At 37.4% G+C, this 14,916-nt stretch overlaps 1 protein-coding gene across 1 annotated transcript; it reads right to left on the bottom strand.

The window, feature by feature from the left end:
• Window positions 1-346: 346 nt before the first annotated feature.
• LOC309720438 (endoplasmic reticulum junction formation protein lunapark-B-like) lies at window positions 347-13,033 on the bottom strand. Its single transcript, XM_082557383.1, is given in 17 exon segments — window positions 347-3,028; window positions 3,031-3,191; window positions 4,462-4,542; window positions 5,721-5,891; window positions 6,214-6,284; window positions 6,932-7,037; window positions 7,319-7,423; window positions 7,668-7,784; window positions 7,948-7,999; window positions 8,093-8,176; window positions 9,286-9,326; window positions 9,880-9,938; window positions 10,153-10,289; window positions 10,382-10,432; window positions 10,628-10,669; window positions 11,835-11,905; window positions 12,874-13,033. Coding segments are annotated over 16 exon segments (1,323 nt in total). The 5' UTR covers window positions 11,862-11,905; window positions 12,874-13,033; the 3' UTR covers window positions 347-3,010.
• Window positions 13,034-14,916: the final 1,883 nt, after the last annotated feature.

Here is a 14,916-nt window from a genome sequence, read left to right as displayed (position 1 = left end):
CTGCCTTCCCCAGTTTGGTGGTTGGTTTGAACTTCTGCAGGTCATCATTGCCGTGTGCACCTGATTAAATGGAAAAATAATGTGACTGGCTGATTACACGTGTTAATTACACGCATTAACACGCACTTGAACAGGTGTGCCTGGCAGTGAGTGAAAGATGGTCAAAGTAAATTTGGTTGTTCACAAAACCCATTTAGAGTACACAACCTGTGACTGAATAATTAATGTCCACTAAAAATCACAAGTGGTGTCTGACAGTGAACTGAAAAGTGATTTACGGTAATCTAAGAGAAGGATCATAATATTTAGGATCAAAACAATTAACAAAACACAACCACGGCAGTCCTTTGTTGTTGAAAAACTCTTTATTGGGCGTTCCAAGTGCAAATTTAATGACAAAAAGCATGGGTAGAAATCCATTTGATAAATTTAGGAAGGCAAAAACAAAACTACAAACGGAAAAGAAACAAGTATTACACATCAGGATGCGAGACACCATGTTGAGGATCTGGGACATTCTTTAAATATTTAACAGGCAGCCTCATATTTTGAAGTTATACACATATTTCACCAGCATGTAAAAATACCAAAAACGGTTTGTTGATATTGGAAGCATTAAGCTAACCACAAGTCAGTAAGATGCTACAGCTACCAGTTTTTCCCCCAACTTTGTAAAACAATCAGATGAAGGGAAATAACGGGATTAAAATTTTTTTTTAAATTCAAGTGATACTCTACGTGTCATGACAGGAGACTTGAAATTCACAAAGTGTTCTCTCCTTAACATTTGACCAAGGTTTAGCCAAAAATATTCTTGCCTCTGGATTCTTTGGGCTGTCCCAATCCTACCAGCCAACTTTTGGCAAAACTATTTTCCCCACGTCATCAGGGTGTGTCTCTGGGACCCAACCTGTGCAACACAGGTGATGCAGGACATTTACATTTGCATAGACACTCACCATTTCTCCTGGTTCCACCTAATAACACAACAAGCCAAAAGAAGAATTAATTCCCATCCCTTAAGCTATACAGCTAGGACTTAGAATAATGGCACCAGGTACCTACTGTGAACATTTAGAATGAACGTAAACACCGAGACATAAACTCTTTCAATATTTTATGATCTAATGTTTACCGAAACAGAATCAAGGAATACACTTAAATAGCTGTGAACACAATGGCAATAAAAGGTTAAGTGAGTACATTTAAAAAAAAAAAATGTCTGATTTACTAATAAAAACACTGTATAGCCAAATAAATAAAATAAAAATATAACTCAGTGCAAATGACGACGTGAAGTAGAGACGAAGCAAAGCAATGGATTTGGCAAATTATAATCCTAACTGAGTAAAACCATTGGCAATGAAAACATACAGATAAACTGGCAGCTTAAGCTCAAAGTCGTTTGTTTCTTCTGCTTGCTATACAGAAGTTTATTCAGCAATTTTTTCATTGTTATCAGCTAATAAATATTAATGTTATAACTAAGCTAATAACAGTTTTTGACAGGCAATATCTTGCAGACATTGATTAAAAGTAAGAGCTTAGTTTAAATGTATTCTGCACAAAGATGGCAAGGAAAAATAGAGTCAACATGTTTCCTCTGGTTAATCTAATTTTCCAGATTTGATGGCCAGTTTGTTTCAATCCAGCCACAAAATAAGAGAAAACACACACACACACACACACACACACACACACACACACACACACACGCAGATTATAAAGGAAATAAGAGTAATGAGAGTCATGTTACCCGTTTCCATCAGCATCAGAAAAGTGGTGAATACCATACCAATTGGTAGAGCACAGATTCTTTAGCGTAACAGTTGAAGTTAAACATTATTTAAATTCATTCTCTCAGCCTCTTTAAAAAAAAAAAAAAAAAAAAAAAAAGTGAGAATGAGTCTTTTTCCCCCCACTTTCAGTGAACATACTACAGCTAATTGTTTCTGTAATAAGCATCCTTCCTTTCCTTGATGCAATATTAGCCACACTCTGGTTTACTCCCCTCATTCAGCATTCAGTTTCAGTACTTTTGCTTCCAATAGATTTAAATGCAACTAACTGCTCATATCTCATTATTGGCAGTCTGGGACAAAGATCCAGTAATATAATGAAAACAAAAGAGAAACAAAAAGCATTACAATGTATGGGAATAAAAGCATACATGCATCAGCATTGGCTAAACATCACTATAACAGACGGTATCCAAAGAGATAAATGTTTTTTTATTGTCAGCCTGAAATATAGGATCAGGGACTTAAAATGGAAGATGAAAAAGCCACAGCAGCAGCAGCCTGAAACCTAACAGCATACTTGTATGCACATACTGTAAACACAACAGAAGCTGTTCTGATTCACAACAGGTTTATCCTGAGATGGACTTCATGTGTTATGCATGTCAGTGTTTGGATAGTGTAGGAAAATCCAGTGTTTCCCACACTGGATAAGGAGTGTTTGTGTTGACCTTTCGCTACAACTATCTGACATTCTCACCCACTTCAGGAAGTCATTTTAATCAGCAGTAATCCTCTTTTTAACGTCATTTCATCTGAGGAAAAACAATGTGTGAACCAGCAGTTCTATCTAAAACACTTTTTCTTATCAAAACCATACAGCATCCAACTACATTAACCCTAAAAGGACCTTAGAGTGTAAATCGTTACTTTAAGTTAGTCAGTGCACCTACAGAGCAATATCACCAATCAACCAACTACACAACAGAGAAATAGCCTTAAAATTCAAACTACAACCCTCAATCTGACTCCTTCCCAGTCATCGGATCAAACTCATGACCAAGATATGTTGGCATCATTTTTGGCAATACTGTTGGACAATTTCACTAATAAATATAAATAATGATGATGGTAATCCTTGTCCATCAATGCTGCTTTTAAATATCAATAACTATCCTGGCTATTACCATCACCTTCTGCCTGGACAGAACAATCACATCCTTGTGGACCTTTTCTGGCCTCTTAGAAACTACAATGGCTGAGCTCCTGTCTCACAGGGGCTGCTGCGACTCTGCTCTGGTTTATCCTCGGCCACCTCTTCCTGAACAATTTCTTCTTCTTCTTCTTCTTCTTTCTCTTCCTCCTTCTGCTGCAGCTGATCCTGCTCCTCTAATGGGCACTCGCTGTCTACTTCTTTAGTGATTCCTTCACAATCTCCCATCTCCTTCTCATCTGAGGAGAAAACATGCAAGGAAGAAAGGTATATAACCACGAAGCAAAAAGATAACAGAAGGGAGGCGTGAGAAAGAGCAAGCTTTGGGGTAACGTGAAGAGTTTGCAGTACAACGAATGATTGGTTTCTTGGATCAAGTGGTAAAGGAAATTAGCAGCATTCCTGTTGTTAAGGTTAACATTCTGTAAGCTTACAAGAGTTTACAAGAGTTCTACAAACAGATTTTGGAAGTAGCAAGCAATGTAAGGAGCTTTACTAACACACCCAGAAACCTCTCCTCTTCCATAAATTAAAGGGCCAGGAAGATCAACATCAGAGGCTATGGTATACGAATCTACATCTCAAGTACATGTTATTACATTTTAGGGATGAAAATGAAAAACGCTGTGATGTATAATGATTCATTTAGTGATGGGCAAATCCACTTGAGTTCTAGAAAAAAAGAAGAAGAAAGAAATCTGATGGTGTAAATTCTGTCAATTACACAGAAATGTATTGTAGAACTAGACTGTGGCAAAAGGAAGATTTGATTCCTGTTTGTGGAGGATTTATAGTTCATGTGGAGATTGGCAATGATTACATGATACAGCACATCTCCTGACATAAGTGCAGAGTAAATAAATTTAGGTCACATTTTCCAATGGGGTGACTGAAAGCACCTACCAGTCCTTGGATATTTGAGCAATTTAAAATTGCCCCAAAAATGTATATTAATGTTATTCGAGCTGAATAGGAATTAAATCAGGAACAATGGCATGGGGTTTTTTTTTTTCGATCATTTTCACGTTTCTACATGGACTCCAAAGCAAAAATTACTTAGTTAAGAAGAAGGTCTAAATATTTTACACACTCAATGAATACCAAACCTGGGTCAAATAAGTCAGATCAAAGTCATGTTGTTTAAATGTATAATCTATAAGGATAATTTCAGCTCAAGAAATACAGGATCAGTGGATCAGCAGAAGCATAAAAATGTCACATTATATTTTTTATTTATCTATTTATTTTGTTTTGCAGTCTGGCTTTAAAATTTCTTTAAGGCAGGATAAAATCCATTTATGACTCTTATCGGGCCCAGGTCTGGTGACATCCATCACCAGCTAACACCCATCATTGCTTTAGTCTGATTACTGGTAGCAGTTTGGGATTGGCTGCATTCTACAGTGTTATGAATTCTACAGCAAAGAAAGATGGACCCATCTGGCGATAATCAAATCAGTTCAAATTATGCCAGTTCGCACAGCGCAGGGAGAGAAGGGGCAGGGAAACCTGGACTCCGCAGAGGTCGAGTCTCTGGTCTCTGTTGGATCTTGAAACTGTGGACCAAATTCCACGGAGCTGGAGCTTTTGCTAGAAGCAAAATCATACCATTAAACCCACCGATCACAGGAAATGTACTGTGAAACTTGCACAAATGCAGCTTTTGATCAACTGTTGACTGAAATACATGCTGAACTGCTTCTGCTTCTACTTGGTGCAGAGAAGTTTCTTGCCCAACTACCTCATGAACAGAAACTGCAAAACATGTAGCCTAGAAATTCTGTTCAATTAGTTCGACTGTGCAGTTTCATGAGCACTGAGCAAGAAAGCGGTTACAGGAAACTCATTCCATCTTGCTCATTGGAATTATATTTCTTGATTTTACAATCACGGTGTATTCCCCTTAAATAAAAAGTGGTGACAATCGAAGTGTGCCCGTGTGCTGCCTCATCTGACTTGTTGCTCACTAAAAAGCTTTAAAAAGGATTAAGGTTGAAAAAAATCAAAGATAAAAAAAATGAAGAAGGTCAACCGGCACATTGCAGCGAAGCATTTAAAACAGGTGTTAGGACATGGAAGAAATAGCCAAGATGTACAGGAGAGTCTAAGTGTAAGACTGCATACGGGGTGCCATTTGTACCAAAATTATTGACACTGTGTAGTTAGGAGTGTGTGTTCTCTCTGTCATGTCATTCATTGCCCCACCAGAAAAGGTGGAACATCTCCTATCTATACTTTTGTTAAAAAAAGTTCGATTAAGTCTTGTTCAGTTGGACTGTGGCCTTGTATTAAAACTTTAAATGGTTAAAAATCTGACACTGACTTTGCTCAATGCTCTAGAAAAAAAAACTCATTGAAATTTGAGATCAGGATCACAAATTACAATTCAGTGTCAATTTTCAAAGAAAATGCAACAAATCCAAACTATAACACAAATGTGTGGTTGTCAAAATCATGTTGTCACCAACTACAGTTCAACAACATTCACAGCTAAACACACTTTTGGCATAAATGGAACCTCATAACTGTGTGCCCATTCTCTTAGATTTAAATACAAACCAACCTATGGTTACATTCAGACTAAATTTTTTTTTTTTTTTTAAACTTAGGTATTCATTAAAAACAAACAAACAATGATTTCTGTTCTGATAAGTGAACTAGAACAGTCTTGGCACTGGTCATAACATTTAGTTTTTGCTTGGTTAGAGTTTAGCATGTTAGGTGAGAGCGACACAACTGTGTCATTTGTGTGATGAGTGTTCCGGTACCTCCAGAAGGTGGCGCGCTCTCCTCTGTATCTGTCCCAGAACGTGGTGATGGCCCAGGTGAACGTGACTCAGCCCGCAGCCTCTTTTCAAAGTTGAACTCTGGAAGTCGGGGGGCCTGAGGACGAGTCTTCCTGGCTGGATTCATAAAGTAGCAATACGCGCAACGAAATGCTGCAGGGAGGAGGAGAGAGAAAGGAAAACACACACAAAAAAGAATTGGCGATTAGATTGCTTAAATTCTGTACACATATCCGTGAATGTCCAGATTTTCATCAATTTGTGGACTGTACCATTTACGTGTTGTACATATAAAGATGGTTTCAGAACCATGAAAACCTATTTATCATGGAAACACTTTATCCAGGAATCTGAGCTTTCAGTGAGCTGTTGAGAAGTCAAGACAGTTTTATTGTTTACGTTGCTAATCTTCCAATCACTTCTGTCTTACCTAAAAAACATCTTCAAAAATGCAGTAGTGCATTTCTGAGCTTACCTAGATATTCAAACTCTTCTTTCAGAGCCATGCCATTATGAGAAAAACACTGCTGGCAGATCAGCGCGTATCTATAAGAAACAAGACAGGACAGAGAAAAATATAGAGGCAAAGAGAATAATGATCGCTGCATTCCAGGAGCTATTCAATGAAAAAAAATACACCTCAAAAACCTGCCTCATCTTTTTCAGTTCATGATTTCCCATGATGTTTTTTCTCCAAATGGTATAACTCCAACAGACAAACATAGTGAATACTATAAGTGCAGCTGAAGAGCAAACAGGTGTGAGTTCATTATAAACTATTTCAGGCGGGATAACTTCCCACAGCACTCTATCTGGAGAAGCAGCTAACCTGGCATGCACCACTTTATTTATGTTTTATAGTTTCTGTTGTAACTACATTTTTTAAAAACACATTTACCATACAAATAATAGATAAAATGAGCAGCCTAGCTTTTCACCCTTGTGTAATTTTTTGCTATGGTGTTCATTTCCATGCAGATCATTCAGGTACAAGCTGCAGAGCTCAAAGAATAATGTAATGTTGCCTTTACCATGAGTGAATGCATTTATTTTGATTCTATATTATAGTACAGTTCAATACATGGCAGTGTTGGGCTGACATTGACTGCCCAACACTTCCTGTAGAGCCTAATCCATCAGTTTGAAATAAGACAATTCTACAAAGGGCTGTAAATTCAAAAAAGGATCGTCACCTGTTCTGTGGTCCATCCCCTACCAGATACTCAATGACTCTGTCCAGAGCTCCCCTGTCTTTGGGCAAGATGGGTCTAGCTAACGGAGGACCTGGAGGGTGCATACCTGTAAATAAGTCCACACATGGAAATTAATACAGACTCACATTACAAATACACTGTTTTGTAAGTTTAAAAAAACAGATTGGGTTAAAAACAAAAAAAACAAAAAAAAACAGATTGTGGGCTTTTTGCCAGCCTCAAAACAATATAAACGGTATAAACACTAAGAGTGGTGATGTCCAAATTACTACCTTGAAAAGTTAGGAGAAATCAGGCACTGCAGAAGTTCTTGTTTGCCATGCATAGATGCCTGATTTCAAGCTAAGATGCTCTTAAAGACATTACCTAGCATTGGGGAGGAGGGAGTCCTCGGTACTGCGCCCTGTAGGACCGAAGCAGACAGAGCAGATCTGTCTGGTGGACCTCCTGGAGCTGAGAGAGGAACACGTTCTGTTGGAAGAGCGACACAAGAGATGGACACAAACTGGCATCTAAGAGAACTAAGTCAAAGGCAGCTGGCATTGCTGTTTACTACAGCTGCCTTTGACTTAGTTCTGTGCCTTTGACCTAAACCTTCATATAGATTTTGATGCTGAATATTCTTTTTACATGCATCACAAATGGGCACGGCATGAGATTTAAGAAATATTAGGATCGTTTATTATACTTAAAGTGTCTCATTTTGTCTGCTTACCCACAGGTGTGCCTGCTGGTCCCAGCAAGGGACGTGCTCCCGGTGGAGGAGTCATGACCATTGCATGCGGGGTGCCCATTGGCATCGGTCTCATTACCACCCCTCTCTGCCGAATCTCTGCCCAGGGGGAAGAAATTAATTGAAGCATTTGGTCCTTTCCAAACATAGGATTTGTTTATGCCATCACAGAAATCTCTCTCTCTCTTTTGAAGAGCTCCACTCTTCTGATCAGAAACTTTCCAAGTAAATCTAAGTAACACTGTACAGAATTATGGGGTACCTTGTCCTGGCCTGGGAGTCATCGGAGAACGCACTGGAGTTGACTCAAGTTCCTGCAGCAAAACAAAGCGGAGCAATGTGAAACAAAATAAAAATACAATACAAAAATAAACAGATAAAATAAACATCAAGTGAAAAGCTCTCACAGCTTTCTTCTTAGCCTCAGGATCAAAACGTTCCAGGATGAGCTTGGCATTTTTGTACGTTTCTGTCTCCATCACCTCCTCAAGCTGGAAAGACAAAAAAAAGGGAAATCTAAGCTATAACATCCAGGCTCAACAGGATAAGAAATGTTGAAGTAACTCGAGGAATAAAAAAAATACTGATGGGGCCAGTGATACCCCTCAGCCTCCTAGTAAATACACTTATGGTATCAATTTCAAAACACTATGTTGCTTTGTTCTCGAGTTATTGCATTCACAAGATTTTCAGAAAACTTGAGCTTGAGGCTGAAGTCACTGAGATTCAAATTCATCTGAGATTTTAGCAGATACACATATTAAGCCTTAGGGGTAAAAAAAAAAAAAAAAGGCCAGAATGATTTTCTTCTTGAAGATGCTTTCTGCTTCTCAAGGCGTGAAACTAAATAACATACAAAATAAAAGAACAGACCCAGCTCTGATACCACAGAGGGTTCGGAGATTGAGTGGAAATTTTAATCTGACATACCACTGCAATCCTGAAGAGAAATAAAAAATAACTAAAAAAAAAAACAAACAGACAAAACTGGGGGAAAACTTACAATTTTTCAATCACAGTTAAATAAAATAATAAAACTGGACGTGTAACACACAATTTTTCAGATCCAAATAACAAGATCTGACCAATCAGACCACTGTATTTGGCAATAAGCAGACTGTAGCTCAAAATACAAACCTGTAATGAATATACAAATTATAAAATAACTATTTTATCTAAGACACGCGGCTAAAAGCTGCTTCAGGTCCATCGGCTCTCTCAAATTATCTCTCTGCCTCTTCAGTCCTAACTCTGCCATCAACAAAAACAGGCCGCGAAAGCGACTGTGATACAGCTTCAACTCCTGGATTAAAAAATGAAATTCCCTCTGCTGCTGCCTTCTTATGAGAATTGAGAGTTGAACCCAAAATCTGTTTATTCCTTTTCTTCTTTAGAAGCATCAGGACCAGCTCATCGTCACTTAATACTAACTGTATTTTTTTCACAGTGCATATTTTGAGGACGAATTTCCAGCAAAAGCGCAATGCATTCATATGTGTTACACTACAAGTTCAAATGTGAAAAGTTTGTAATTTCAAACTGTTATTTTGCAGTGCATTCAGTGTGTAATGGCCTTTACAGTGAAAGACTGAATACTTACAATCTTTTTTTTGGCAGCCTTTAAATCTTCGAGTTTTTCACCTAAAAAGAAGAATGAATAACTTTAGTCAACTGGCATCATTTCCAATAAGCTCCTTTTTCCATCGACCCATGCTGTGGAAATAAAACACAGTTTAAATTATTATATGCTCAATTTGTGATTCTGCTAGTATCTTAACATATCTCAGGAACAAATTATGCTACTTTGTCTTTGTAGCATAAGCAGTATGTACTGTCAACAATAAGAGTGTGACTCGAGTCGCAAAGTTAGGTTGTAAGAAAACACATTTGTAAGCAAGGACAATCAAAATGAAATGCTTCAAATCATATAGTCAACAACCATTACTCCTCAAGCCATTTTTCAATAGGCCACTGCTCAGCAGGCCACTTTGCCTGAGCCTCCTTGTGCTCAACTATGAAATGACCTAATTAATTATAGAAGGAGGCACAGCGCGAGCAGTAGGTAGACAGATTTGATCCAACCAAATTGTATCTTATGCGAGACAACTTCTAGCTTAATAGAAGCCTGAAAATAATATATGTGCTTTTGAGTTTAATGGACAGACAAGCAAAGGAAGACTGATAGATCACTTACTGTTTCTCTCAGTGCGTTTGGAGAAGAGAAAAATCAATAACTTTCTGATGAACCACACCCTGTTGAAGAGCCAGAAAGAAATGCAGAGAGAAGAATATTGTCTTCATCATCTTCGTCACATTCAGAAACCCTTTTCTCTCCTCACAACTTATGGAAAATAATAAGACCTAATATGAAGTGTATTTTTTACTTTGACACATTGAAAGTTATCTGTACCAGATAAAAACAAAGACAACGCTGTGAATTATTGTGAAAAGCAACAATGGCACTCACAGCACAGGGTATATGAAGAAAGGCAGGGCCATGGCTATTCTCTGCAACCAATGCTCGGGGAGGTAAAGACAGTAGACGATCAGGGAGATCAACAGGTAAAGGGCAGATGAGTAAAGTAGTAAACGGCCAACCCATAGCTGCAGACAGATACATACAAATATATCAACGAGAAAAAGAAAGGACAGCTCAAGAATACAACTATAGATCTTTAATGTTTTGCTGACATTACCTTTTGCAGACGCTGGTTTTTAGTTTTAAACTCTTCCAGCTCTTTAATCTCCTACAAGAGAAACATGGTAAAGGTTATGTATACACTAAAAGAACTACTATGGAATGTACTCAGGTTTGTAGTTGTATTTGTTGTATGTTGGTGTTTCCAGGTGGCATACTACATCCTATTTTTAGTAAACCTAAAATGGAATTGAAACATTGTGCAAATCCATAAAATCAGGTAAAAAATATACACAGTCAGTACCTTGTCCAGGTTCTCCAGCTGTTCAACTGTTGTTAGCTTTGCCTGGATTGCAGATAAAAGTCAGAAAATCACCATTAGCGTAATCAACTGATTTGCCAATAAAGACTCAATTTTGATTTATCAAGAGTTCATCTACAGAGGGGTCTGCAAAAAAAGCGAGATTAATGGTTTTATCATGCTATTTTGAGCTTTGAGTTTTCTGTCTCACAATAGTGTTTTAAGAGCAATGTAGATTTTCTGCTTGGGTAATATGGTTTATATGTAAAGCAGAACCCAGAAAGCCCACTTAAAAAAGTTGATAAGTCCCATTGTGATATCCCTTACCTTTGACTGTGGTTTTAGGTTTTGAGAAGCCAGCAAAAAAATCCCGGCTTTGCTAAACTTCCTTCATAGTATACCCTTCTGATTAACTAAATATTTTAGTCAAAGGAAACTTAAAGCAAATGGGATTTTGATTTTCTGAGTGAGAAAAACAATCAATACCTTCATTGTTGCCAAGTCTCTCATGCTGCCTGTCTGCTCCTCTTTCTTTCCCTTTGACTTGGTTAGTATGTCTAAATATAGTGTATGAATTCACCTAGCTTGGGTGCTAAGCTCAATCTGTTCATAGTTATCAAACTGTCTCACAGTAGAGTCACACAAGGCAAAACTTTACTGAGAATCAGCATCCAGAGTTAGCATTTTATTTAATTATTCAAGGCTTGTGAAGTAAAAATAACGAGTTTGGCAAATATTAAAATAAATAAATAAATTAAAAAAAAAAAAAAAAAAAAAAAATTATATATATATATATATATATATATATATATATATATGTGTATGTGTGTGTGTGTGTGTGTGTGTGTGTGTGTGTGTTAAGTAATGAGTCAGTTAAGTTATTTTGAATGTAAGGAGTATGACTAGTGAGCTAAAAAAAATCTTTTAAACCATATTTTGGACAAAGTTGACAAGCTTTTTAAGTGTTTTTTGGGGTTTTTTGTGGATTGGGGTTAGACATTTGACTGGAAATTCAGTGCATGTGGTTCATTTCAAAATAATCACTTGGATTCAATCCAATACAATCAACTTTTTAAATGCCAGTCACTCTGTGATTTATCATAACCAAGAAAATTTCTCATCATGTTTTTATTCAAAATCCAGTTTTCATTTTGAATTTTTCTCTGTTTCATTTTCTTGTATTCAAACATGTTTTCTGTCAGTCACTTACCTTCCATCGAGATATTAGGGCCCCCATGTTTTTGAAACTACACAAGTCTCTGCTTTGATTTCTTTGGTTCACTAAGAAACACACAAACAACACGTTACAGGTAAACAAAGCACACGGTCTTTGCTGCAACAGTTACACAACTTTTGATGTTAAACTCCACGTTTGAGCCTGACCTAGACATTTATGCACTTACATCATAACAGTATTTAGGAAGCTGCCTACAAAATCACAGACAATGGCAACTCTTGTTGCAATGGATCTACGAACATAATCTCTCCCTATGGCTCCTTATACATGCAACAAGGTGGCTAAATATATCACTTTTCACTTTCTTATTTAAATTTTCAGAATCTCACTGGTTAAATGCAATGCATAGCAGTTGATTCAAGTTCCATCCTCTTCACTTTAAAATGGCCAGACCCTATAATGAGATGAGTCTAGCCGCGGCTAATGTCACCGCTGTCATTCCAGCTACAAATATTTCTGAAACTGGAAACAGTTTGTAGTTTCCAAACATGCACAGCAACATGAATAAAGCCCCAACTGTGCTGTATTTCCGCTGAGTACCTAGCTTGCTAGCTGACCTAGCTTTAAGAGTTGGGAGTCAAGTCCCTGGGCGGTCACAAGACATAACCGCTAATGATGCTGCCAAGATTTATAACTGGTATTTCCTAGCTATTTAAAGAAGATATTTCCTATTGACAGCAGCAGCAAACAATGATATAACTTGCTGTATTCCTGCTAACGTAAGGTAGTTATGGCTAGTATTAGCTGCTCATTTTACACTGCTGCAAATCAGCCACGGTAACCTAAATACTCAGAAGAAAGAAGAGCCTTAGAAAACTAAGCTTTAGCATGACCACTACTTTTTGGGGCATATACAGAACTCTGATCAAGAAAGTACGTAAACTGATGTACTAAGCTAGCTTCTATAATAACAACATACTGGTGCCGACATCAGCAGCAGGCACGCTGTGATAATAATATTCATCTTTACGTGGTCTTTTCAAATTAATACGTATTCGCAGAGGAAACTTACATTTACTCGATGTCTGGGTGTTTCTGTTCACTGACCATTCAGTAAAGTTCACGCAGAAACAAGAACATCTTGTCTGCTAATGCTACCTAAACTGACATTTCAACTGCCAACCAGAAAGAGAGTTTGGCGCGGTGTTGAGACGTAACGGAACGTATGTGACGTGGCTGGGCTGACCCATTTCCCAGAGTCCTGTGCGGTGTAGTCTTTTTCGTTTCATTTTGTGAAATTTATTTTTTTATCTAACGTTATTAAACAATCTTTAAAAAAATTAAAAAAAACAGGACTAATGAAAACAAGAAAGGCAGATTGGTCCACAATAATTGAAAATTACATTAAAAACACAAGTTTAACATGTATATGGCTTGTATAGGATATGCTGGTGTACTTTCATGAAGTCATGGATGTGAACACTTTCTTGATAGTTTTCTGCGCTGCTAGTGTTTCAAAGTAGCATCTATTGCTTTTCACTTAACACTGGCTTTCCTTCCAGACCATTTCCATACATGCAGGTGTAGCTTCCAGCCATCTGGTCCATAGTATCTACACCTCCTTTGGTCTTGTTGTAGAATGTGATTAATTGTGTTTTTTCTCCTTTCTGGTATTTTCATCCACCATTTTGTTGTGATACATTGCGCTCAGATGTACAGCAGCTTTCTTTCTGACATATACAACTATATGGTAAGGCTGCGGGGTTTTTTCTGACCCACTTGTGCATTTAAAGGTTAACATATAATTTGATTTGTCAGAGAAAAACATACATATCTATTAATGAATTTGATGCTACTGCAAAACAAATGAATGAATAGGTGAATAAATAAATAAATAAATGTGAATCAAAGGAACCATTCTCGCTTTAGAAGTCTGCTCTGTTAACTAACTGATAACTCAGCGGAAAAACCAGAGGACTTATAGGATCAGCACAAATATCTGCAGGTTGCCTTTATGTGGGTATCATCAACATATAGTACAATACAAATATATGCATATGTGTAAATTATTTTGAGAGGTAATAATCATAATATAAGGAGATGAAAGATTATGTTTGGAGTCTTCAAAAAGAGGTTTCAGATTTCTACAAAGCTCGCTCTTTTTTTTCTTTTGGACTTTGATTTCTTCTTTGAAAGAAGATGGATTGTTTGGGCTTTTACGGATACTACTCGCTGGAGAAATAGGATGAATGGGCTAAAACAGTGGCTCAGCTGGCTGCTTATGAGAGGATGACATATACATGGGCCCCTTGGGGCATCTTCACTGCTGTAACTTGGAGGTCAATTTAGTAGTGTAACCAAGAACATCAGAAAAAAACTGGAGTTGTATATGGTGCTTTGTCTCAATTTTTAAGTAACAGCTACAGCTTTAATAGCCTTTTCTCTCGTCTTTGTCAAATTAGGAGAACCATCTAAGCTAAATAATAATAATACTAAAGCACTGGAGAGTATTTTCTATTGAAATTCTTGCATCATGCCATGTTTCCAAAAGCATAAAACTGAACAGTTATTTCAGCTGTGTAATAAGACATTACTTTCTTCCATAACAACACTACAGATGAAAACATTCAACTCAGTGCCAGTCAAGCCTTTTTCTTGTAGTTCCCCAGTTTGTTGTCAACATCTGTACCCTGAAGGCCGACAAAGCTGCAGGCTAACTTTAAATTGTAATTCCAACTCTTGCCATTAGATGTCGCAGTTTTACTGTATGATGTGGACTTTAAACCCACCAGTAGGACTGAGAATATGTATATGCCTAGGTGTTAAACTAAACAACTGAAAAAATCGCATATGTGTACATTTAGCCTCCATTATAGGTCTAAATTATGTTTTTTTCCTTCTTTTTGATATAAACCTTTAGTACATGAAAGTGGCTTGAAAGAAAGAAAGGAAAAAGAAAAAACCATTTGGGTTCCAGCTCAGCATCTTAATCACAAGTTCCCGTGGTGTCTCACTGTTATCCCATCGCAGGAAATGTGAAGTTGTGATATCTCACCAATATTTATTTCTCAGCTCTCAGCCGAGCTGTTTCAGATTTGGCTGCAGTATGCAGAGA

This window comes from Aulonocara stuartgranti (assembly GCF_965226115.1).
Source record: "Aulonocara stuartgranti genome assembly, chromosome: 13".
NCBI classification, from domain to species: domain Eukaryota; kingdom Metazoa; phylum Chordata; class Actinopteri; order Cichliformes; family Cichlidae; genus Aulonocara; species Aulonocara stuartgranti.
The sequence above is the reverse complement of the archived record's forward strand: the minus strand, read 5'-3'. Positions and strand labels throughout refer to the sequence as shown.